General features: G+C 27.6%; 1 protein-coding gene and 1 long non-coding RNA gene across 8 annotated transcripts in view; one reads left to right on the top strand and one right to left on the bottom strand.

Moving 5' to 3' along the window:
• The window catches only part of LOC107450782 (glutamate receptor ionotropic, kainate 2-like), a 99,066-nt gene extending 98,041 nt beyond the window's left edge, over positions 1-1,025 (top strand). For 3 of the 4 annotated variants that reach the window (XM_071181264.2, XM_071181262.2, XM_071181265.2), the window contains one exon: positions 454-1,025. In XM_071181264.2, the coding sequence (XP_071037365.1) occupies positions 454-666 (213 nt within the window). In that variant the 3' untranslated portion in view covers positions 667-1,025. The remainder of the gene's footprint in view (positions 1-453) is intronic. The other variant, XM_071181263.2, reaches the window with a different exon arrangement.
• An 8,715-nt stretch (positions 1,026-9,740) lies between these two features.
• Positions 9,741-17,720, bottom strand: LOC147806208 (uncharacterized). 4 transcript variants are annotated; one of them, XR_015435869.1, is made up of 4 exons: positions 17,420-17,720; positions 14,288-14,321; positions 13,615-13,659; positions 9,741-9,910 (listed from the first exon to the last, which is right to left on the bottom strand). It is a non-coding gene; the product is annotated as an uncharacterized LOC147806208 (long non-coding RNA). The 4 variants fall into 4 exon arrangements; XR_015435870.1 differs by lacking the exon at positions 17,420-17,720 and adding an exon at positions 17,009-17,163; XR_015435871.1 differs by lacking the exon at positions 17,420-17,720 and adding an exon at positions 15,678-16,638.
• Between the last annotated feature and the right edge of the window lie 6,264 nt (positions 17,721-23,984).

The following is a 23,984-nucleotide window of genomic DNA, read 5'->3' as shown; positions in this document are numbered from 1 at the left end:
TAAAACATGACGTTTCCTTATAAAACATTCTTAGTTTAAGTCGAATATTATGATTGAAATGTTTAGTAAACACAAAAAAAAAAAAAATTATAAAACTTCTAATATAATAATTGTGAAGTATTTAATTACTTAATAAAAAATATCAGAAAATCACAAACATAAGGAAACTCGAATAAATGAAATTTTCATTAAGAATTATTGACCCGATTGAATCTTCTACTTTGAATCATTCCATATACAGTTTTATCATTCCATATACAGATCCAAGATCATTCCATATACAGTTTTATTTCTTTATTTATACAGAAATTATGAAAGAAGTAATAAATTATAATTATAAATGCTAGTGAATTTCTTATGATTACAATGAATATATTTATATAAAGCAATAATTATTTATAAGGAGTTATTTAACAAAAACTATAATACTTGCCCCTGATATATCGTTTACAGCAGTCCCTATGTGCAGAGATGGCGGAGGAGCTTCGTTTCGCCGTCAAGTGCCGAGCCTCCCGACAACGCCCAGCGCTGAGACGCCAGTGCTCCAAATGCATCCCAGGTACTACTTATGTCCCGGCCGCCATGGAAGTACCACAAGAGAATGGCATCATGCAAATGATCGAGATGAGGAAATCGCCTATGAACTACGATTGTGGAGATTCCTAGTAACACCTCCAGAAAGCAGCAGCAACAGCAACAACAACAACACTACTCCGCAAACATGAGAAAAATCTCAACAAGGAGGATGGCATTTGAATTCTCTGTGGAAATCAGCACGCATGAGATTCCATTGGAAGAGTTGCCTTTAAGAAGATTCATTGTCGAAGATTACTGAGGCTCAAAGCTGTAGTTCAAGATGGTGCTTACCATTACATGGGATCATCATATCCCACAGAATGTTTTATTGTCTGCTCATTATTTCGTGAAATCCATGAATCAAGACGGATATATATATTATAGTTTGTAGTTGTCCCGAACATGTTGTCCCAAACAAATCTTTTAATTAAACTGAAACCGTCAGTTAAGTTGCTGTTTCATTTTCCATTTGTCCTTTTTCATCTTGACCATGATGATTATTCTAAAATCATTATTATTTCGTTTTCACGCTATCTTGAAGTTCTTAACATGATCATGATGATTTAATTACCAGATTGGTGTGTACGTCTTTCAAGATGATACATATGAATCGATTCATCTTAGCAAAGAGAAGAATTTTATCAAAGCGTATAGATATGTCTATAAATTTCATATATTTATCCTATATGAACTTAGGGTAAAGATATTAGAGAAATGTTTTTATTCTAATATATTTATCAAGATGGAAATGAAATGATTTATCTGTGTAACAGCAATGCTGTATCGGGAATCGATGTTTCATCAGAAAATACGAGCTTTATTAAACCTTTTAAATGTTATGTATGTTTAGGAGCTTGAGATCGGTGTTATGGTGTGTAAATTTATTTACTTTTTCTGTGTATTAAGTAACCTTCAGTGTAGAAGACAACAAATGTTTTATAAAAAGCCGACCAAACTGAAATTATCTTTATGAACTATTTTAATTTGATTTTCTATTAATTAATTTGATATTAATTAATTTGTTTTTTCTACATCATTAACTCAAAAATATGAATTTAAAACTTTAATTGAATATCTTTTGAGGGTATTTAAATGTGAAGCAAAACGTTAAAATCTGTACAGATTGTCCTTTAAAGAAAGCTCGCATTACGTATTTTTAGAATTTTGTTTATCAAAAATAATAAGAAATATACACATTAGAGGTCTCAAATTGATAGGAGAAAAAAAATATCCAGATCTGACAAATCACAGTATATAAAGGTTATCAGTTGTATAAATAATTTTCGGTGTAAACCCCGTGGTACGGGGAGCGCAAGAATTTTGAGAGCGCACGCTGCAGAAGAAAATAACCCAATTTGAATTACAATTTTTTTTCTCCATTTATTAAATGTTTTAATTGTTCACTTTACAAATAATAATAATCCTTGACTAACCCTAAATATAAAAATTGTAAGATAATGAATTTTTTTCACTAATTATTAAGATAAATTTCATTCCAATGGAATAAATCAGCAAGTTTTTACAACGTTTCGATTTAGTACTTTTTTATAAATTTCGCATTTCCATTGCAATTATTAATTCATTATTATTGAAAAATAATTTGTTTAAATTTGAATAAATAAATTAATCAAAGTTAAAATTAAATGAGTGATAATAAATACCGGCTCCTTATAATGTTTTTATTTCATATTATAATTTTAAAATTTTTTGTTTAAGCGTATTTATAAATCTTGCAGGGGTAGGCTTCTTAGTCTATGTCGGCCACAGGTGGATAAGTTAAACATTAAGATAGGTTTTATTGCGAAAGGTGATCGATAAAAATGAAAAGACCATTAGCCGTAACACCTTTAAGTTTTAACCTACAGTTAAACTTGTTTTATATTTTTTAAAGTCACCATCCTGATCAGTAAATTGCCAGATTTCGATAGCATTTTTGATTTCTCCTATCTTAAATAATTATTTTTATTTCATTTCCGATAAGATTCCAAAAATACACATTGAAGATGGGCTTTGCGGAACACCTGGAATTCATAAAAATCAGCTAAAACAGATAAAAGTTTAAAATAAAATTCAAAAATTTAAATTAGTTTATACTTTTGAGTTTACTAGTTTTGTTGTTCAAAAATAAAAAGAAAGGAACAAGTATATATTTTTCGAAAAAAATATTTAACAAAAATTTTGTAACCTTTTAAACCTCATTAATATTTAAGTTTCATGGTTATAAAAGTAATGCATAAAAGCTGAATACTTCAGTTTAAATACCACATTTTGTAAAAATCTGAAAAAATGATATAGATTATACATTTTTGAGGGCTGTAAGCAAAAATATTTAGAAACAATGTTGAGAATATTAATATTTTAAATTTTGTGATGTCAAAATTTATGAAGGACAGCCTGATATCCTTACATAGACTTGGAATATACAACTACGTGGAAAAATTTGATCGTAAAAAAAAAGGCGAGCATAAAATGAAATATGCTAATTAAGAGTGCGGCAGGTTTGATTAGCATACGCTTTTATGGTTTATTTGGGTTATGAAGATTGTGTCATTAAAAAAACCTGTAAAGTAAATCTAAGTAGTGCAAAGCTAATTTTTTTCTTTTTTCAGTAATTATTGAAACTTGCTAACTTAGGTATGAAAAACTTACTATCAAAATATTGTGACTTTAAAAATCTGGCACATGTGCAGGTCATACTTAAACAGACATTGACAAAAAATAACATTTAAATTTGAATGCATATTTGGATATAGAATAAATATATTTAAAGTTTTATTAGATCTTTCAAATCTCAGAGTCATTTCGTATTAAAATGGGTGTATAATGAACTATATTCTTTGATGATTTGATGATGCCGTTGAATTTCAGTTCTGGGGAATATCTGTAATTGTGAAAATAACAAGAAACCATTTTCGTATTTCTGCACTGCATAAATTTTCTTCTTTCGGTTGTTCTAGGCAAACAGATTTTTTTGTCTAAGAGAAAAATAGCAAACAAATGTTTAACTAATATGATTAAAAGTGCAACGAAAATCAGCTATGGAAACCAGAGCATTGGTACGTAACATTTCATATTTTTAGTCGTAGTTAAAATTATGTGTCCAATTATTGACTATTTTGACGAAAGAACCTGAAACATTTACATAAAACTACAAGATTAAAATACAATCTGCTAGTTTTTTATGATTTTAATTTATAGGCTGCAAAGCTGCGCATGTCAAAAATTTGCTCGACTGGGTAATATAAGCACCGTTTACCCAGACTCTATAATTATAAGAATTATACTATTAAAAAAAAAATCCAAGTAAATACAACTATGAATGACATTTTCGCATAGAAATGTAGTGACACAAAATTATTAATATAAAATTTAAAGATTATTAATAATTTTGAAATATTCAGGCTAAATACAGAAGAACTGTAACTTGAAATGGCAGAAAATTGAGTTAGAATTACGTAGAAAATCTACAAAACTTGAGCAGAATTATTCATAATTTAGCTCTTCAATTTCTCTACAACTAGTTGCAAATACGTTAGATAATAACTGCTTAGATTGACGTAAGAACCTTAGGCATATACATAAAACTACAAAAATAAAATACAGAAGTTAGTTTTACTTACAGTTTTCGTCTACAGGCATCAAAGTTGCGCTTTGTCAGAAATTTATTCCACTGTGTATCGCGCAATCAAATGCAGTTAACCAGACTCTTATTATAGGGGTTATACTGTACTAATAGGAATAATTCTAAGTAAATATTACCATGAATCCGATTTTCGCATAAAATGTAGTGACACAAAATTATTAATACAAAATATTAAAAAAAATGAATAATTTTGCAATATTTGGTAAAAAAATTTAAGTGACCGAAAATTGAATTAGACTCACACGGAGAATCTAAAGAACTTAATCTTAGGACACTTTAGCATAATTATTCAAGTCTTTGTTCTTCTATTTCTATGCAATTAATCGCAAATAAATTAGATAATAGCCGCTTAGATTTATCTTTCATAAGCAGTAGTTTTAGTTCCTTGGTTTTGCAGATAGGATAAAAGAAACCCAGAATCATGCATGCAATTTTAAACAATTATTCATATTTTAATTCCATTTAACTTAATAAATATCAAAATTAATCGTATATTCAAATTATTATAAGCTTCTATATTAAAGTTTAAAATGATTACATTCTGATGTAAGACTCTTAAAGTTTCATACATTTCCTTCAAAAAAATTTTTACCTAAAGTATATCAATAAAACATCTATGAATTTTCCTTAAAAATTCAACATATTTGTTCAAATGAATGATGAATTGATTAATCCTATTTAAATTATTTAATGCATTAGGAAATTATTCATGTACTATTTTGTACAGTTTATCATATTATAATTGAGCTAATAAGTTTAATACAAACACATTATATGTAAAATATAATTAAACTCATAATTATTAAAGCAAAATAATGTATTTAAGAAATAATTAAAAAATTTAAAAATACTTTCTTTATTACCTATTTTTTTTATACTTTATTGATATTGTTTAATGTATTATAATTTAACTTGTATTTAATTTTGTAACCTTCCAAATAATTTTCAGTGTTAAAATAACTATAAAATTTATCTCTAAATTATTAGGTTTCTGTTTTTGATCGTTAGGAATTGTTTTTAACATTAATAGCAATCTTAATTTTTTAATCAGTTTTGTTCCAATTTTTAATCAAATTAAATAAGATTTTTTTTCTAACTAATTCTCTTTCTTTTGAAAACTAGTCTTTTGGTTGATTATTTTGAAATGATGATTTAAAATTATTTTTTAATTTTATAATATATAAGTATGAAATAATTTTTTTAAATAACAACATTTTTAGATTTTATATGTAATATTTATTACCTTTAATTGTGAGACACATTGATTAAATTTCCATCACTTCTTTCCGTTTTTGTATAATTCTTGCAATCTTTCTACTATTAATCTTTTCAATCTATCTTCAATTTTTTTATACAATCTTTCTTTGAATTTCATTAGATTTTTTTTCTGTTTTAAATAATTTTTTCATTTTTAAAAATTAGTTTTAAGGTTAATTATTTTAAAAAAACTTAGAAATATCTGTATCAAAATTATTTTTTCTTTCTTTTTTTTGTAATCTCGTAATATTTGTGTTTGAATTCATTTTTTGAATAACCTTTTATTTCCAATTTTATTTGCATTATTTATTATCCCTAATTGTAAGACACGTTGTTTAAGTTTTTATCATTTCTTTCTTTTTTGTACAATCCTTAACTTGCTTTTCAAACTATTAATAATAATTACCGTAACTTAATTTAAGTCGTAGAGTTGAATAATAAACACATGCCGATTTTTTGTTCGAATTTAATTAGATTTTCTTGAACTCTCTTTTCATTTTGAAAATCAGTTTTCAAGTCAATTATTATAAAATACTTTACAAAAAAAATTTTATTTCATAAATATATTTTTTTTAATTTCGTAATATTTCTGTTTGAAATCATTTTCCGTGCTTAAAACCACTTTAAATAAACTTCTTATTCAACTTTAAATGCATTATTTATTATCTTTAATTGTAAGACACATTGTTTAAATTTTGATCTTTTCTTTCTTTAAAATAATCGCTAATTCATCCTTCAATCTATTAAATTACCAACTATTACTTAAGATCAAGTCTTCTAAATGATTACTAAACTTATACCAGTTTCTTCTTCGACCTGCATAAAACTTTCTTTTGTTTTAAAGCATTTTTTTGATTTTAAAATTTAGTTATTAAATTAATAATTTTTAAAAAAATTAGAAAAAAATATTGTGTTTTAAATTTCTTTCTTATTTTTTTGCAATTTAATAATATAAGTGTATGAAATTATTTTTAAAAAAAACTTTTTTTACAATTTAATATGCGTTATTTATTATCTTTAATTCTACGACACGCTTTTTAAATATTAAAGCTTTTCTTTATTTTTTTAATAATCCTTAACTCATTTTTCAATCTATTAAAATTTATCCACTTTACCTTAAAAACTATTAAATAATTACTAAACATATACCAGTTTTCTTACGCTATAAATCAGGTTCAAATGTGTAGCTTCATGTAAGCATTTAATGTTAATTCTGTGAAACAATGTATTACGATTGAAACAAGAAGCAGCACCATTAAAGTACAACATAGTACCTACGATTGCATTGGGATGTTATAAGACAACCAATAGAATCATGGAAACTATAAAAAAGCTAGGTGTGCTGTTTTATGATTATTTGTACATTGAAACTGTATTTATGTTATTTTAAATTGAAATATATATCTTATTTGCCCTTAATGACAGCTAAATATAATTTTTGTGCTGTCAATTGAAACAGCAAATGTATAGATGTTTGTGTATTGGATGGAAATGAAAAAAGCTGTATATTTCTAGTGAAAAAATAAAATGATGTCAATGAATATTTCTGCATTCATATATTGCATTAGAAGGATTTAAATTAGACACAATTTTAATTCATTACACTGCATATTAGCGATAATCAAACACTTATAAAAAAGGATGAATAAAACTACCAAAATATGATAAAATTTAATATATTTCTGGTCTTATAAGAACAGCAAAAATCTCGGCAATTTTTAAAGAAGCACTTTAATGTTTTTTTCCAATGCCGAAGAGATTGACACTGGTCATCCAGGCATTAGTAGGGTAGATTTGTTGGCCATTCTTTCAGGGGTACCATATTAGATGGCCGACGTTGCCGCCACCATATAGGGGCACCATATTAGATGGCCGACGTTGCCGCCACCATATAGGGGCACCATTTTAGATGGCCATGCCGACGTTGTTCTCACAGACAGTACAGAGAATAAAAGAACATTTATGTCTTTACCGGAATTCGAACCCAGGACCTTCTTGACGTAAGGTCAGCTCCCTGATCACTTAAAGTTCGATCGGTGCACGTTGGTAATAAATTTGATAAAATAAACAATGGTTTTATAATGCGTGATAGAATTTGGTAAATGGGGAAGAGTTAGGAAATTTCATCATGATCTCTTAGAGCATGGTATAAAAATCATTCATGCATTTAAATTTAATTTTTTAATTTTGTATTTTTATTCTAAATGCGTGATAATTAGAATTAGAATTTTGAGAACAAGGTTCTCAAAATCTCTGGTTCTCTCTCTAATCTCTCTGGTTCCCTCTCGAATCTCTCTGGTTCTCTCTCTAATCTCTCTGGTTCTAAGGGAATACCAATAATCTCGACAATTTTTATCGAAGCTTTTATGTGACAAAAATAAGTAAGAGCATTTGGTAGCTTCGTTATATCTTAAAGCATGCCGTAAAATCATTTATTCAATTAAATTTTCTTTTCAGTTTTGTATTTTTTACATGTGTAGAAATAAAAACAATAATTTTAAAAACCAGAATTTTTTTTAAACTGTTACCATATGAACTGAAATATTAACAAATGTATGGTTTATAATAAAGCATTGCAACATGAATGGTTTACAATAAAATAGAAATGGCATTACCATACAGTGCTTAGTTTGATAAAAAAAAAAAAACTTTTATATGTGAATATCATGTAAATTTCTCACTTTTTGACGAAATCATTTCCAGGAAAATGACTCAAATTAAAACCCACCACACTTTCTAACAATCTGCAGGAAATTCAATCGATCTTTTTTTTTTGCGAATGCAAATTTCGTCAAAAGAATTTGATTGAATGCAAGGATTAGATTGATACAAAAATGATTAGAAATAAAATGTAAAATGTACATTCTGTCATCGCTACGAATGGTTCCGGGATTTTTAAAAAGCACGCGTGTCAACATGTGCACCCGTGTCCCATGCAGCATGTGTCTTTGCCGTAGAGCATCGTAGCTACACAGCATCGAACTTTCGTGGTTTAAAAACCACGAAAAAAATAATGAAAAATCAGCTGTGACTTTAATGTGAGTAAATTGCAGACTTTAATGTGAGTGAAAAGATATCTACAACGACTTTCAATTGACGTTATATTAGACTACTTATTCCCCATACAATCTATCTTAAACGATACATATTACTGTGAAAATACGTATTTTTATCCATCAGAATTTCCTGTAAGTTGTTACTGTCTGAACGAAAAAATTACCAAATGAATGGTTTAAGTGCGCTATATTTTGGTTTTATCCCAGCAAAAACAAATCTGTAGGTCCAGCTCCACAAAACTGCTGTTTGCCACCAGCTAAAGCGACGGGTCTGTGCCGGCAAAAGTCACTTTCAACTGTACTAAAGTGAATGGCTGGCCTTCTGTCGAGCCAACAATACCGGCCTATCGATGGCCGGTAGTACCTAACCCAGCAGTTACTGTCTAAAACGCGCTGGGTGAGTGATTGCCCGACATTTTCCAGTAGAGGGTAATCAATGAATCAATAATTGAGGGCCAGCAATTTATATACACCCAGCAGCATCCCTTTAGTTTATAGAGGTTTACGAGAGGTCATTGACCTAGTTACAGGAGTAATTAAAACCCACAAACCTAATTTTTATTTAATTCAATTAGCTAAATAAATATCTAGCTATCTAATACATTTCTGAATAAATTATTAATATATGAACTAAGAAAATATTTCTAGGTTAATTTTTTCATTTAAATTGTTTTATGCAAAGAATATTTTTTACACAGTTCAACCCCTTAGTCCTAAAGATTTGCTGTGCACAATCTATGCTTCCACTTATCAATACATTTTTAAACTAGGTAAACATATGTAATAATCTTTTCTTTACAGTGATATTCTACTTAAAAGCAGAATAATAAAACTGCTGTCCAGAATTATGAAAATTCTGTATCTCACAAGTAATTTTTCAAGTTTTAACTTGAAGTCAATATATATGTCTATAATAGCTTGTAGTCAGTATATATATGTTTTAAAATAAAAGCTGTGTTCTTAAGGAATCTAGTGATACTATTGTACCCTATACAAAAATAAATACAACCTACAGCCGATAATATTAAGAGGCTGTCCAGAGATGATCATTTAGTGCGATACTGATCATGAATTCATGTTTTACTGATTATATTTAGTCTTGCAGCAAATTTAACAAAAAATAGGTGTATTGGACAAAAATGTACTAATGTAGATAGTCATGTAATGAATTGAATGTACCCTGAAATTAGTTAAATGAATAATCAACATTGTCTCTTGCAAACATTTTATTATACAAAGACATATAAATACAAAGACATAATCTTAATCAATACAAATATTACACAAATTTCAATTTAATTTTAAAAATAATAAAAACAACAGAGAAATCATATCTTTGTCTACATAGAATCACTTGGAATAGCACAGAAGAGTTCTCCTGAAAGAGAGGATAATAAAATAAAAATTATGCAAATCGTATATTTTAAAAACATAAGTATTTTTGTGAAAATGAGCTTTTAAAACTAAAATTTCTATCGAAAAGTTTTTGCTTTTATCATTTCATTCATAAATTTTGACTCATCAAATTAGTCTTCAAATTAGTAACACCATGCAAAACATACACCTGTCTTATAATTTAGAAAGATTTTGAACATAAAATTCCTTTCTGAATGAAATTATTGAATATTGACCCACGAATCCATTAAGATTGACAACTAGTACATGAAAATCTAACTGTTAAATGAAAAGTTATTCAGGGTGTTTAATTTTGTGCTCACCTTTTCTCAGAAAATATTTAATTTTAAAAAACATGCAGTTTTTTCTTCATTAATTTTATGGTGCTCAATTTTATTGCATTTAATATTTAAAACAATTATGATATTCTAATGTAAATTATTGTTTCAAGGAAAGGTATAGAAGAAAAATTACTTTTAAATATATATTACTTACATGCACGAATGTATCAATAGTATTTCTTTTTCGCTTTACTTTTATGATTAAATTTTTAATTGTATACCCTTGACAAAAAAAATTTCAAAATTTACAACATTTTTCATATTAAAATAGGCATCAAAACAATAATATGTATTGAATTGAAACCAGAATTGAAACCATATGAAAAAAGGTTGCTCAAAATTTGCTAGTTAAAAAGGCAGATAATTTTACAATTCTGTAATAACTTTATAAATCAATAAATTCTTAAATTACTTTAATGGTGATGCTTTGTGAAATTAATGTTTTCCTCATATAAAAAACACAAGAACTAGATAAGAATAACGACAGATTTGACCAATGTCACGATTTCCGTAATGTCTTTATATAACTGGTATAGATGTAAGACAAAAAATGAAAAGTTTACATAAATATTAATAAAATTGTTTACATCTCTGATGAAATTTCTTTTCTTCAAATTTTTTTATTAATTTAGTTCCTTCTTTTAACAAAAAATATTTGTTAAATACTCCATTACTATGCCTAGGAATAAAAAAGGGAAAGGTGCTTCCTAAAAAAAAAAGGGTACACCGAGTTTTTAAAGGGCTTTTAATTAACACCGTAAATAGTTAACAAAATGTGTACTATTATGTAACAGCTGAATTCGATTCTTAACAACTGTAAAATTACCATCCTATACCTACTATTTTACATGTATATTTCAAAAAGTAGTTCTCACCCATTATCAAAATGAGAAAAATTTGTAGCTTACAAAGAAAAAAAACAGGCTAATAGAAAATCATTGTGCAATAGAAAAAAATATTGTTAAACTTGAAGGCTTTTTCCATAACTTAAACTATTAACTAATAAACGATTAATTAAAAATAAATATTGAAAGGTACATATTTTTAAAAAAAATATTCATTTCAAATTTTTTTAAGAATTCTTTTAATAAACTTATTGATACTAAAAAAATCTTTTAAAAATTTAACCAGTTGAGAATTAAGAAAGTAAATATTTGTAATGGTATCTGAATCAAACTTATTAACACGAATAATTTTAAAAGTGTGTAATCATCATTTACACATTAAATTTTTTAAAAGGAATATTATCAGACAGTGTCGTCAAAGGGCAGTGAGGACGGTTGGCCCTTCTCGAGGAGGTACACTGCATTTTTATTTGATACAGAAAAATTAGTTGTCATTTTCTGTAGATTAGAATAGCAGGAGTTGCACATTAACCACTTTCAACATATACTTTTCGAATTCTAGCAAATAAACTCTGTAATAGGATACACACATTATGGGCCACAAATAAAAAGAAACAAAACTTATTTAAATCTAATGAATAATTCAGAGAAAAATTAGACTGAAAACATTTAAACCTGTTTGATTGCCCAAGGACAGGAGCGTTACAATGGGCGTTTCCTTATTATAGACTTTTTTCCCTTTTTTTTTTAAATTGCAGGCATTGGGGGGTTGTCCCATTGGCCACAGGAATCCCAGAACTACTACTTTCTTCTCGTTACCCAGTGGGCACCTGTGGTGAAGCAGGGTCGCCCACGTCACACAACCACAACCCGTTTATAGGGCGGAAAGTTAAAAAAGAATCTTTAAAAACTTCAACATTTCAATATGCAATTAAACTGGTTCTGATGTTTTTCATCTCGTTTAACTCATAAAATCGTAAGATTTCTATAATCTTTTTGCTTCTGTCGCACTTAAATGTTAGTTTAGAGATTCCTAATGTGTTTACATTTTAAACTTCTGTTTCAAGAAAACTTTTTTGTTTTTAAAAAGGTAGGTGTATATATTTTTGCCAAATAAAAATATTTTGTACTATTGAAGAATAGATAAATAAGTGAAATGTAGGTGTTATTAACATTATTTCTTAGTTACCATAAATTAAATTTACTTACACATTTTATTAAGAATTTTTTAACTTTTACGGGGCATTTTATTTGCTTGGACTAAAAAATTGTTCTTATCGCAAAAATTTTTTCTACCAAATAATGTCTTAGAAGGCATTCAATATTGTACAGGTTAGTTTCAAGATGCTTCAAATCAGTACTTTGTCGTTACTTTTTTTTTTCTCTTTAACCTACACGTTTTTAAGCTATGTTAACAAGGTAGGTTTTTAAATATGATTGTGTTTTCACAATCAAAATCTTACTGTACTTAATAAAATTTTTAAAAAAATATTTTATATACATCAATAAAATTTATAAATATAACACTTTTTTTCATTGAATAGGGAAGTGAATGATTAAAATGAAAATTAATAACCATTATTAAAATATAAAACTACATACAGTGACCAATCACTTCTGCGCCACCTCTTTTATGTGCTTTTTGCATATATACAAAGGTTTTCAAAGGCCCTTGATCATTATATAGGAAAATAATAATAATTATAATTCTTTATGCATCATTCAGAAAATAAATATTTCAATTCAGCACACAATTTTTTTTTAAAAGTCTAAAATTTTGATTTTATTTTTTGTTTAAATAGAAAAAAATAATCCCATTTTTTAGAAAAAGTTTTCAGTTTAAAGCAAATAAACAATCTTCGTTACAGATAAAAGGAAATAAGTTACTGGATCTAGTAATACAGTTCATTTTTCTTCCCTATGAGATTTTTTTCACCTTTATTGTTTCTAGGAAGACATTTTTTTTTATATGAATTTGAATAAGGTGTCTTATCTATCACACCACCCACATTGAAACCACCATATATACCACCCATATGCTTTCAAAATTTATCTAGCAGTGTCTTTCCCACCACCAATTAAAACGTTAGTTTTTGGTCAAGGAATGTAAAGCTATAGCGATTACTATTACTCAGTTTACGCGAAAACAGAGATGACAAAAACATTACTCGAAATCATTAAAAACAATTAGAAGGTTTAGCCGCTATTCACGACTATTTGTAGTTTTATTCAGCTATTGAAACTTTTCTATCTAGCTTTTCTTATTTGTATGAACTTACTGTTTTTAAAATCTTATGGACTTTTTCTCTTGGTCCCAAAGACTGAAGCATAATGAGAATTCACTGTATTTTATAAATGAATTCGCTTAATACATTAAAATGTCCCTAATCCTTCTTTAAAATCATAATTCAAATAATAATAATTAAAATAATACTTCTCAAAATAATAAATTATTTATGCACATCAAAGATTCTGCAGATGATAAAAGTAATAAAACTTACAGAAATTCATGGTGGACTGGCACAGGTTTACCAACATTTGAAGAGCTAAAAGGGAAAAAAAAGGGTCTTATTTTTATGTAAATATTAACTTGAGATATACAGTAAAAAATTTTTTCAGTAAACTTTTAGCAGAAATTTAGAAAACATTATACAACGGACACCCAGAAAGATTAAGTAAAAATTAGAAGAATATTTTTTAGAAATTTGAATGAGAAAAATAACTTGCAGGCTACGAAATTTTATTAACAGAATCGTCATCAATAAAACAACAAAATTTTCTAAGTTCGCCTCTAGGATCACAAAATATAAGGCCAGCGTTTAAAATCTTCCAAAGAGTTAATTGAAATTTATTTTTTTATTTCCACTTAAAGATTCTCCACAAAAAATTATTGTAAATTTAGCTTTCGCTGAATCTGAAGCTTTTCTTATGTGCATGAACTTACTGTTTTTAAAATCTTATACACTTTTTCTCTTGGTCCCAAAAACTGATGCATAAGGGAGAATTCACTGCACTTTATAAATAAATTTGCTTTATACATTAAAATGTCCCTAATTCTTCTTTAAAATCATAATTCAAGTAATAATAATTAAAATACTACTTCTCAAAGTACCTAATATTAAATTAATTATGTACATCCAAGATTCTGCATATGATAAAAGTTAAAAAACTTACTGAAATTCATGGTGGACTGGCACAGGTTGAAAAGCTAAAAGGAAAAAAAAGGTCATATTTTTATGTAAATATTACCTTGTATACAGTAAAAATATTTTACGGTAAACTCTTAGCAGAAATTTAAAAAGTATTACCCAATGGACACCCAGAAAGATTAAATAAAAATATTTTTTAGAAATTAGAATGAGAAAAATAACTTGTAGGCCAGGAAATTTAGAATGAGAAAAATAACTTTTCGACCAGGAAATTTTATTAACAGAATTGTCAACAATAAAAAAAAAACACAAAATATAAGGTTAGCATTGAAAATCTTCCTAAGAGTTAATTGAAATTTATTTTTTTATTCCCACTAATAGATTCTCGGCAAAAAATTATTGTAAATTTAGCTTTTGCTGAATCTGAAGCTTTTCTTATTTGCATGAACTTACTGTTTTTTAAATCTTATACGCTTTTTCTCTTGGTCCCAAAGACTGGTGCATAAGTGAGAATTCACTGTACTTTATAAATGAATTCGCTTAATACATTAAAATGTCCTTAATCCTTCTTTAAAATCATAATTCAAATAATAATAATTAAAATATTACTTCTCAAAATAATATTAAATTATTTATGCACATCAAAGATTCTGCAGATGATGAAAAAAAAAATAAGTTAATTGATAAATCATTTTAATTATTAATAAATTTAAAAATTTGTATCAGGGGAATTGGTTGGTAATAGTTGCTTTTCTCAATTTAATTTATGTAAAATAGAACAGTTTCACATAAAAGTCATTTTTGAAATTTAATTTATTTTGAAAAAAACTTTTCAAATTGATTATAATCAAATTTTTGTCGTTTCCATATGGTTCGCCCCCTAGTACAATAATTTAAAATATGTGCGTTTAAACCCTCACTTTGCTGTGGTCAGACTGACAGGCAAACAACAACTATTTTGCTCAAGCCAAAACAGATTATGAAAATAAAATAAGAAAATTATCAATAAAAAAAAAGCGGCTAGATTTTTTCGTTAAGCCGTGTTTCAAACTACTCGTAAATTTACGTTTAAATTAGTGTTCAATGGAATCTAATATTAAAGCATATTGTGTCTAATAAACTATTATTAATAATTATATTAGTCTAGCACTTCCATACAAAGCTCAATATAAGGATTTGATATTTAGTTTAAGAAAAAAAAAATTCCTTTAAGTGATAAGATGTAAGTTGTCAATGGAATAAGAGTTGAATTTGGAGCACTTCAGCTACTTGGAAAGTGAAGTTGATGAGAACAGAGGCGCAGTACTTCACCCAGTTGGAAAATAGTAGAAATTTCAATTGCAAGTTACCATTGTTACAAACATGAAAGCGAGATAATTCAATAAATAATAAATACATTAAGTAATAAATCTTACAGAAATTCATGGAGGACTGGGACAGGTTTTCTAACATTTAAAGAGGTAAAAGAAAAAAAAAGGTCTTACTTTCATGTGAATATTAACTTGAGATATACAGTAAAAAAAATTTCGCTTAACTTTCAGCAAAAATTTAAAAAGCATTACACAACGGGCACTCAAAACGTTTGAATGAAAATTAGAATAATATTTTTCAGAAATTAGAATGAGAAAAATAACTTGTAGGTCAGGAAATTTTCTTAACAGAATTGTCAACAATAAAACAACAAAATTTTCTAAGTTCGGCTCTAGGATCACAAAATATAAGGTTAGCATTGAAAATCTTTCAAGGAGTTAATTGAAAAACTTTTATTTCCACTGAAAGATTCTCTGCAAAAAATTATTATAAATTTAGCTTTCAGTGATTTGGAAGCAGTTATAACTTGTTTTCTCAATAGAATACAAGTTAAATTTGAAGCACCTCGGCTACTTCGAAAGTGGTCAAACATCCTTTTAAGAAGTTGTACTTGTAAATAAAATGGTATTATATTCTGTCTATAGCGGTCAGGAAATGATTGTAATTTAAATTGTCAACAAGTACAGAGCTCCTGTAGATTTTAGTACTCTAACTAGTCGAAAAGTAGAAATTTTGATCGCATGTTACCAATACGAGTGCGAGTTCATTAAATTAATAATAAACACAGCAAGAAATAAGAAAACCTATAGAAATTCATGGAGAGCGCTAACAGGTTTTCTAACATTTTTAAAACTAATAGAAAAAGAGTTGTTTGTTATTTTTATTGAGTATGAATTTTGTTTTCATATTGTATTGAACTTTTATATATTTTTGTAATCCCTATAAAAATCGGGCATTATTTTATATGAATATTAACTTGAAATTCACAATAAAAACATTATTCACTTAACTCTTAACAAAAATTATGAAGTAACTTAACATTGATTTCAAAATATAAAAGAATTTTGTAATATTTCTTTTTTGTATAAGTGGGGTTAGCCAATATACAATTAAGTATGAGCAACTGCGTGCTAAAAAACTTTCCATAATCTATATTTTTTTTAGGTTGTTTAAGAATTCACAGCACGATTCTTCGCAATTATTTATATTAACATGTACAAATAAATTTTTCATCTTAATTTAAACTATTTAGTATAAATTATTAAACCTTTACCTATTTTTATACTTGAATTTAGCTCAAAAATTTCATTAAAATGAAATACATATAACAGAAACAATTTTTAATATTACTAACAGCAATTAGTTAACTAAAATCTAAATATTATTTAACATAAAGAAATAAGTTTTAATGAAAATTCTTGATTATTATACAAACCTATTTTCATAATATACTTAGATAAACCTGATTTATATCATATGCTACAACATATTATGAATTGCACTTAAAGAGTCATCATACAACAGAATTTATATTTGTTTTTGGCGTGCTACTGCTCGATTGTCGCTAAAAATTCGGCGGCGATCTTGGTGTTGATAAAACATTTGTCTGTACATTTTCATTGAATTGAATTTAATATTTTGTATTATTCTATCTTAGAAAGGTGTTAATTATGATGTATTAATTGAATTAAGATGATTGCCAATCTAAAACATAGCGCCAAAACAGCACTTCAAACGCGGTTCTTTGTAAACCGAAATCTGCACGTCGTAAACATATTTGAACAATAGTAAATCAAAAATGATTAAAATAATAACTTCAATGTAATAGAAAAAAATAAAACCTTACCTTTTTTGAAAATTATAAGAATCCAACGTGCTTCTTTTTCTAAACAATAAATTCACAGTTACAGTTACTCGTTCGACCGCTTCACTGGCGGCAGCAGACAACTTTAACTTGGTGGCCCATTGGGTAGATACAGACTGACGGGATGCGGCTGTTTGTAATGTACAGGCCCAACACTTCCTACAATGTTGGCAAAAGTTCATAGGGTGGCCCAGCAATCAACCCAGCTGACAGTAATTTGCACCTTCACTTTTCAATCAGTACCGTCAGTAATTTCGAAGATGGCCAGAACTTATGTTTTTGCTGGGATTAAACAGAATAACGCTTTTTTTTTGCCAGAAATGACGTTACCATACAGTGCTATAATTTAACAATTTTTTCATACGTGAACATCATGTAATTTTCCTTGTTTTGGAAAAACCGTTTCTTGGAAAATAACCCAAGTTAAGACCAAGCACACTTTCCACCAATCTGAAGGAAATACTATCATTCTATTAAGGAAACGAATTTCGTCGAAGGAATGTGGCTGAATGCAACATATAGATTGATACAAAAGTGATAAGAAATAAAAGTTAAAATAAAAGCGTTATGAATGCACATTCGGTCATATATATGAATTGAACCTGGGATTTTAAAAAAGCAAACATTTCAGAATATATACCATTCCGTACTACAGAGGAAATCGTTTAAAAAAAAACAGTTGAATAATCAGTCGTAACGCTAATATGCGTGAAAAGAGAGCTACCACAGATTTCAATTGACGTTATATTTGACTACTTTTTTAATTATCTTAAAAGATGAATATTACTGTGTAATTATGTATATTTATCCAACAAGTAAAAAAACAACATCAACTTTCAAAATGTTCTAAGGTAAGACATAATCAATTAAGCACTTTTGTCGTAAATGTTAGATTTTTTTGAAGTAGAAAGCTTAGTAATTGAAAGTTAAAAATTTCTAAAAGCAGTCCATTTAAAAGTTAAAAAATTGGATTTCTTAATGTCCTAGTTCAAATATTATGCTGAGAAAAAAAACATGATAGAACTACCAGAATATGGTAAAATTGACTTTTGTTTTAATTCTATGGGAAGCTTGATCTTTTTTAATAGAAGCACTTTGGCAATGATTTTGGTATAATTAACAAAAAAAAATATACTTTTAAAATTTGTGGTAAAATTTGGTAAATTTTTTGACACTTTAGAGCGTGGCATAAAAAGCATTAATTTGAAATTTATTTGACTTTTCAGTTTCATATTTTTTTAACTTAAATTGAGATAGTCAAAACTATAACCAGAACTTCTGATAAACTATTATCGTATAAACGAGAAAATTACTAAGAGGACTTTGTGACAAGACAAATTTACCGTGCACTAGTCACCTTTTACTACACGGGGAGTCTTTGACCGGCTGGATTCGAACTTCCGTTCTCGCAAACGTGAGTCCAGCACCCTGCCAACCAGGTTATCGCATCCATGTAATTTCTTTTCTTCATAGAAGTGACCAAAGTTATTTCGTCCCTTGGACAAAAGTTTTACTCAGAGCATATACCAGGAAACAATTCCCAGTCAAAAAAGAAGAAAGTTTCATAAAATTTGAGAATCCGCTTTTTAAAATGTAACCTGCAGATGCAAATAAATAACATTGCAATCAGTAAATTCTTTCACAAAATCTTCAGGCAGAAATATTCAAATGAAAACTTCTTTTTTTTATATGTTTGGACGGTTAGAATAAAACCATTATGTACTTTTTGATATATATATATATATACATATTTATATATTTTTATAATACGAAATGTATAAAAACCACATTTTTTATTGATCCATTATTCAGAAATGTGAAAAAACCATTCATTCTGAAATAATGTTTCAAGACATAAAAAAATGAGAATGCGTAGGCCCTTATATTACTCGACTCAGCATTAACTTTCCTTAGAGGGTTTGGTAGGATAAATCTGTCACTTCCATCTGTGAGGTGGTATTTTTCCTGACGCTGTTCTTGTCTTGTTGATTTTTTTTCACTGATCCGTAAGATTTTACTTTTTTAAAGCAACAGAGAAACTTTGCAATACATTCAAAGTTATTTACAAACTTAGTAATTTCTTTTTATAATCCTTGAAAAAAATGATTTAATATTTTGGTTGTTATGCAATTTTATTCCGATTTGCATTAAATTTAAACGAGTCATATATTTTAAGAACTTTTTTTGTTAAGTTGTTTTCTTTAGTTTGCTTTTGTTAAGTTGTCTTTTTAAAATAATTTAATTAAATATATTGTGTATACTTGATCTATATCCTTTCTACGCACATCGAAATTCTGTTAAGTGGTTTATACCAGGCTAAATGTCTGCTAAAAAGTTAACGATTTGTTACTGTCTGCATATACTTTGAAAATAGTTCACGTGTCTAGTACGCCAGGAATAAGTAACAGGTCAAACAGTAGATTTCATTACTTGCAAGTTTGAGAGAGAAATCTATTATTTATGCCGAGGAAAAAAGTATGGTTAAAGCCTACAAGAGTATGGTGAAATTAACCGTATTTCTGGGTGCATGGAAACACTAAAAGTACGGCAAGTTTCACTGGAGCGCTTTAGTCATGATTTTAATAAAATAAATATTGAAATATTGCTTTGTAATAAATGTTAAAGTTTGAAAAAAATCTGATAGAATTTGGTAAGTTTATCATGAATAGCTTGACCATGGCATAGAAACAATTTAATCGGTTACATTTGCATTTAAGTTTAGTATTTTCTACTGAATGTTTTAATTAGAATTATAATTTTAAAAACCAGAATTTCCGGTAAACATTAACCATGAGAATAGAAAAGTAACCAAATGCATGGTTTAAATACCGTATATTTTAGTTTCATTTCCATAATTATGTTTTTTTTTAATCAGAAATGTCTCTACTATACTATACGTTAATTTTACTAGAATTGTGTCTCCGCGCACCATCATTCTAAAATTTGCAAAGTTAAAACTGCCTATGATCCATCTCTAACAAATTTGGTAATTATTAAGCAGGTCTATTACATCAGTAATAGGTTAAAAATCATAATTACTCACAATTTTCATGCATTAATGTCAATTACAATCGAAAAATAAAAGAATATCGAAATTTAATTTATAGATCAGATTTAACAGCAGCATTGTAGTTTGAGTAAAAGAGCTTAATACTTTACTGGTCTACAGATTTTACAATTGAATCTTAAAAAAGAGAATCCCTTTTATAAAGATGAGTCCAAAAAGATCTTATACAGCGCTAAAATCTTAAAGTTTGAAGAAATTATGACGAATATCAATTTATGTTTAACGAAAATCAATTTATAGTAATGCAATCTTTAACTTTAATGCTATAGATCTTTTCAGAAAGTTAGAGATAGTCAAGCAAATGAATTACAGAGGCTGAACTGATTCCAAACTGCATTAATAATTTTAATAAAATTGCATTTGCTTTTTAGTGAAATGCAAAAAGTTGCACCCCCTCATGCGGCAGGTTTTGATGAGAACGAGGAAAGTGTAAAGAAAGAGCGGAAAATTAAATATTGCTATCTAGACCAATGCGATTTGTAATATTTTTTTATGTACTATGAAATCAAAGCAAGTTATAGACTATAAAACTCCTATAAATAAGTAAGGCATAATATTTGGCACAGATGTAATATCTGAAAAGGATAATAAAAGGATTACTTTTAAAGGATTATTTTGTTAAAATCAAGAAATTTTAACAAAGACCTTCAGTTGAAGAAATCATAAATTTAAATTAAGTTGAACGTAAATTACTTTTAAAAGACATGTATAGCAATATTTTTTACAATTTCTGGGATGAGCAGAAAAGCGCCATCTATCTTTTCAAGAGCAAATGATTAGAAAAGCAGAAAAGCTAATTTCCGAAACTTATTTTAGCCAGGTTAGCATGAGATTAAATAATATTTTTTAATATTGTATCATAATTCAACTTTTCACCAAATATTACAATATTTTTACTTTTTGTTTTGTTTTATTCTATTAATCATGCTCTGAATTCTCTTTTATCTAACTGGGCTGGAAATTTTTTAAAAATTATATACTTTACGTAGTAAAATTTAAATTTTTCTTGCATTATTTGTAATGTTTCATTGCTTACCTGGTACAATGTAACGCAATTTGACCTTTACTTACACCTATTATTTAAATATGGTTTTTATATATTTTATTATATATATGGTTTGTAAATTAATAAATTGTTCAGAAACTTATAAATGATTAAAATATAATAAGTAAAGTGTGCATTAGTTTGGCACATATAAAAGTAAGATTAAAATAAATAAATTTTTGAGTAAAATAAATAAATTTTTAAATTTTGATTTTATATATTTAAATAGAAAGTACCATTATAGTTTACTAATTAAATTGACAAATTCTAATGCTATTTCCTTCAAGAAAATAATTAAGAATGTTATCAGCTTTTTGCTTATTTTTCTTTATAAAGCGAAACAAAGTGTCAAAGTTTTTATTCTAATTAATTGAAGTTATATTCAATCAATTTATTTAATTAAGAAAAGACATTTTGTAAAATGAAAAGCCCTTGTAAGCCCTTCATGTCATGTTTTTCTTTTTATCTTAAGAATCCGTTCTTAAATGAATGGAATGAATCTGATTAAAAATAAGCCATTTAATCTCGAAAGAAAGATGGGAATACATATTATTAGCCATCAATCTTTTATGCATAAAATATTTGGTAATTAATTAGTGATTCAACGTTATTGATGATAGTTATAAATTCCTGTTGCATTCTTTGCTACTTAATATGTGTAATTTATTATTTCATAGACAGCTAATACTATTAGCTAAAATAATATATGGAAGATATTTATTGTTTTAACCAGGGCTGCATTTTTTCCCTACTGTTCAGCTATAATAAAAACAAATTAAATTTTTTAGTTTTTTCACATTTCTTTCATTTTTGCGAAAAGTTAATTTTACTTCTAGTAAAATTTAATGATTGCTATTTGAAAATCATTCAAGAAGTTCCATGATGCAAAATCACTCAATAATTTTTATTGAGAAATTATAGTTGGCGTGAAAAAAGTATAATTAATGACTTAGATAAAAATAATTACTGATTGATATAGACAAAACATTCCAAATAGGTACAGGGAAAACTTTCTATTGCATAATATTGTTCAGCAATGACACTCAGAACGCAATTTAGATTTGTCAGAGGACAGAAAAATACATTAAGGTAAAATTGGTAGGTATTCAATGATATTTAATGTTTTAAAGGGAGCAATTTCGGCATGTGATTTGTTTTTTTTTTATTTTCACGTCATTGATTTTAAATCTGCAATCGGTTTCTCTCTCAAAACTATTGTTTTTTTCTGAAATTTTTAGTCAATTTTTGTTTGAAATTTATAAGTTTAAAAAAGTTATATTTATAAAGAAGTCACATAAACGTCGCGATAATCTTCTAGACGAGGTGGGGAAAATTATCATGATTGATCACCGTCTACATGAGAACTCATACCCAGAATTGTCGTCATACGACACAAAGGGACTTTTCCCCTATCCTGAATTGATTGTCTCTTATTGTGAGTCTGAATAGGTCATAGGCATCTTTTACCAAGTTTAATTATATTTACTGGCATAGGTTCTTATGCAATTTCAAGAAGTTTTAACCCTCCCGTAAGTTAATTTCAACATTTGCGCAACCCTCTGTTATACATTATATAATGTTTCAAACTTTCACAATTCAACTAAAGAATACTAAAAATGCTATATTTAAAAATAAATCTGCTGCACAAAGACAAAATCTAGCTTCAGGTTTAAAATTCCCTGTCCAGTATCAGTCAAAATTAGGCATTTGTATAAATGAAAGAAAAAATTAGTTCCCCACTGTTTTCAATAATCTATAAGAAATTTAATAATCTAATCTTTCGATAATCTACTAGGAAATTACGTTGTGAAGTTTTATTTTATAACTCAAAATTTGAAAGTGAAGCAAAGGAGGCCTGTGCGTAGTGCTGACTACTTTATTAAAACCATGCCGTTGGTCTGGAAATTGTGGAACCCTAATATTCATGACCCCCTGGGTCACAGTGGGTATTTCGTTTTTATATAGTTTGATTATTTTCTTTTTTTACGTCAAGTGCATTATTTGCTCCTAACATACGATAGAAATTGTAAAACGCCCACAAACACAAAACACATTTATAACAAGATTATGGGTATTTCAGGTCTCCTCACAAATCCAGACTATATGCACAGTATGAAAAATGGAAACTCAAATTTCACAAAACTTTCTTCGTTTTCGAAGAAACAGTTTCCTGGTATATGCCTCAAACAAACATTTCGTCAAAGTTACAAAGTAACTATCGTCATTTCTTCTAGGAAATAAATTTCGTCAAAAAAAAGAAATATTTGGTCTTTCCTTTTTGCACTTATGCCCCAACAGGGTTTCCAGCCCGGGTTCTTCCTGATACGAGGCCAACTTCTTGACCACCATACACCCGGACGGCTAATTTCATGACTTTATTTTCGATCCTCTAGTCTTCATCTTGATTTCGTCATACTTGTTCGTGATCTCCCACT

Source organism: Parasteatoda tepidariorum, chromosome 8 (genome assembly GCF_982258835.1).
Source record: "Parasteatoda tepidariorum strain Cologne lab strain chromosome 8, Ptep-v5.0, whole genome shotgun sequence".
Lineage (NCBI taxonomy): Eukaryota > Metazoa > Arthropoda > Arachnida > Araneae > Theridiidae > Parasteatoda > Parasteatoda tepidariorum.
Note: the sequence above shows the minus strand (reverse complement) of the source record. Positions and strands in the feature narration are given on the sequence as shown.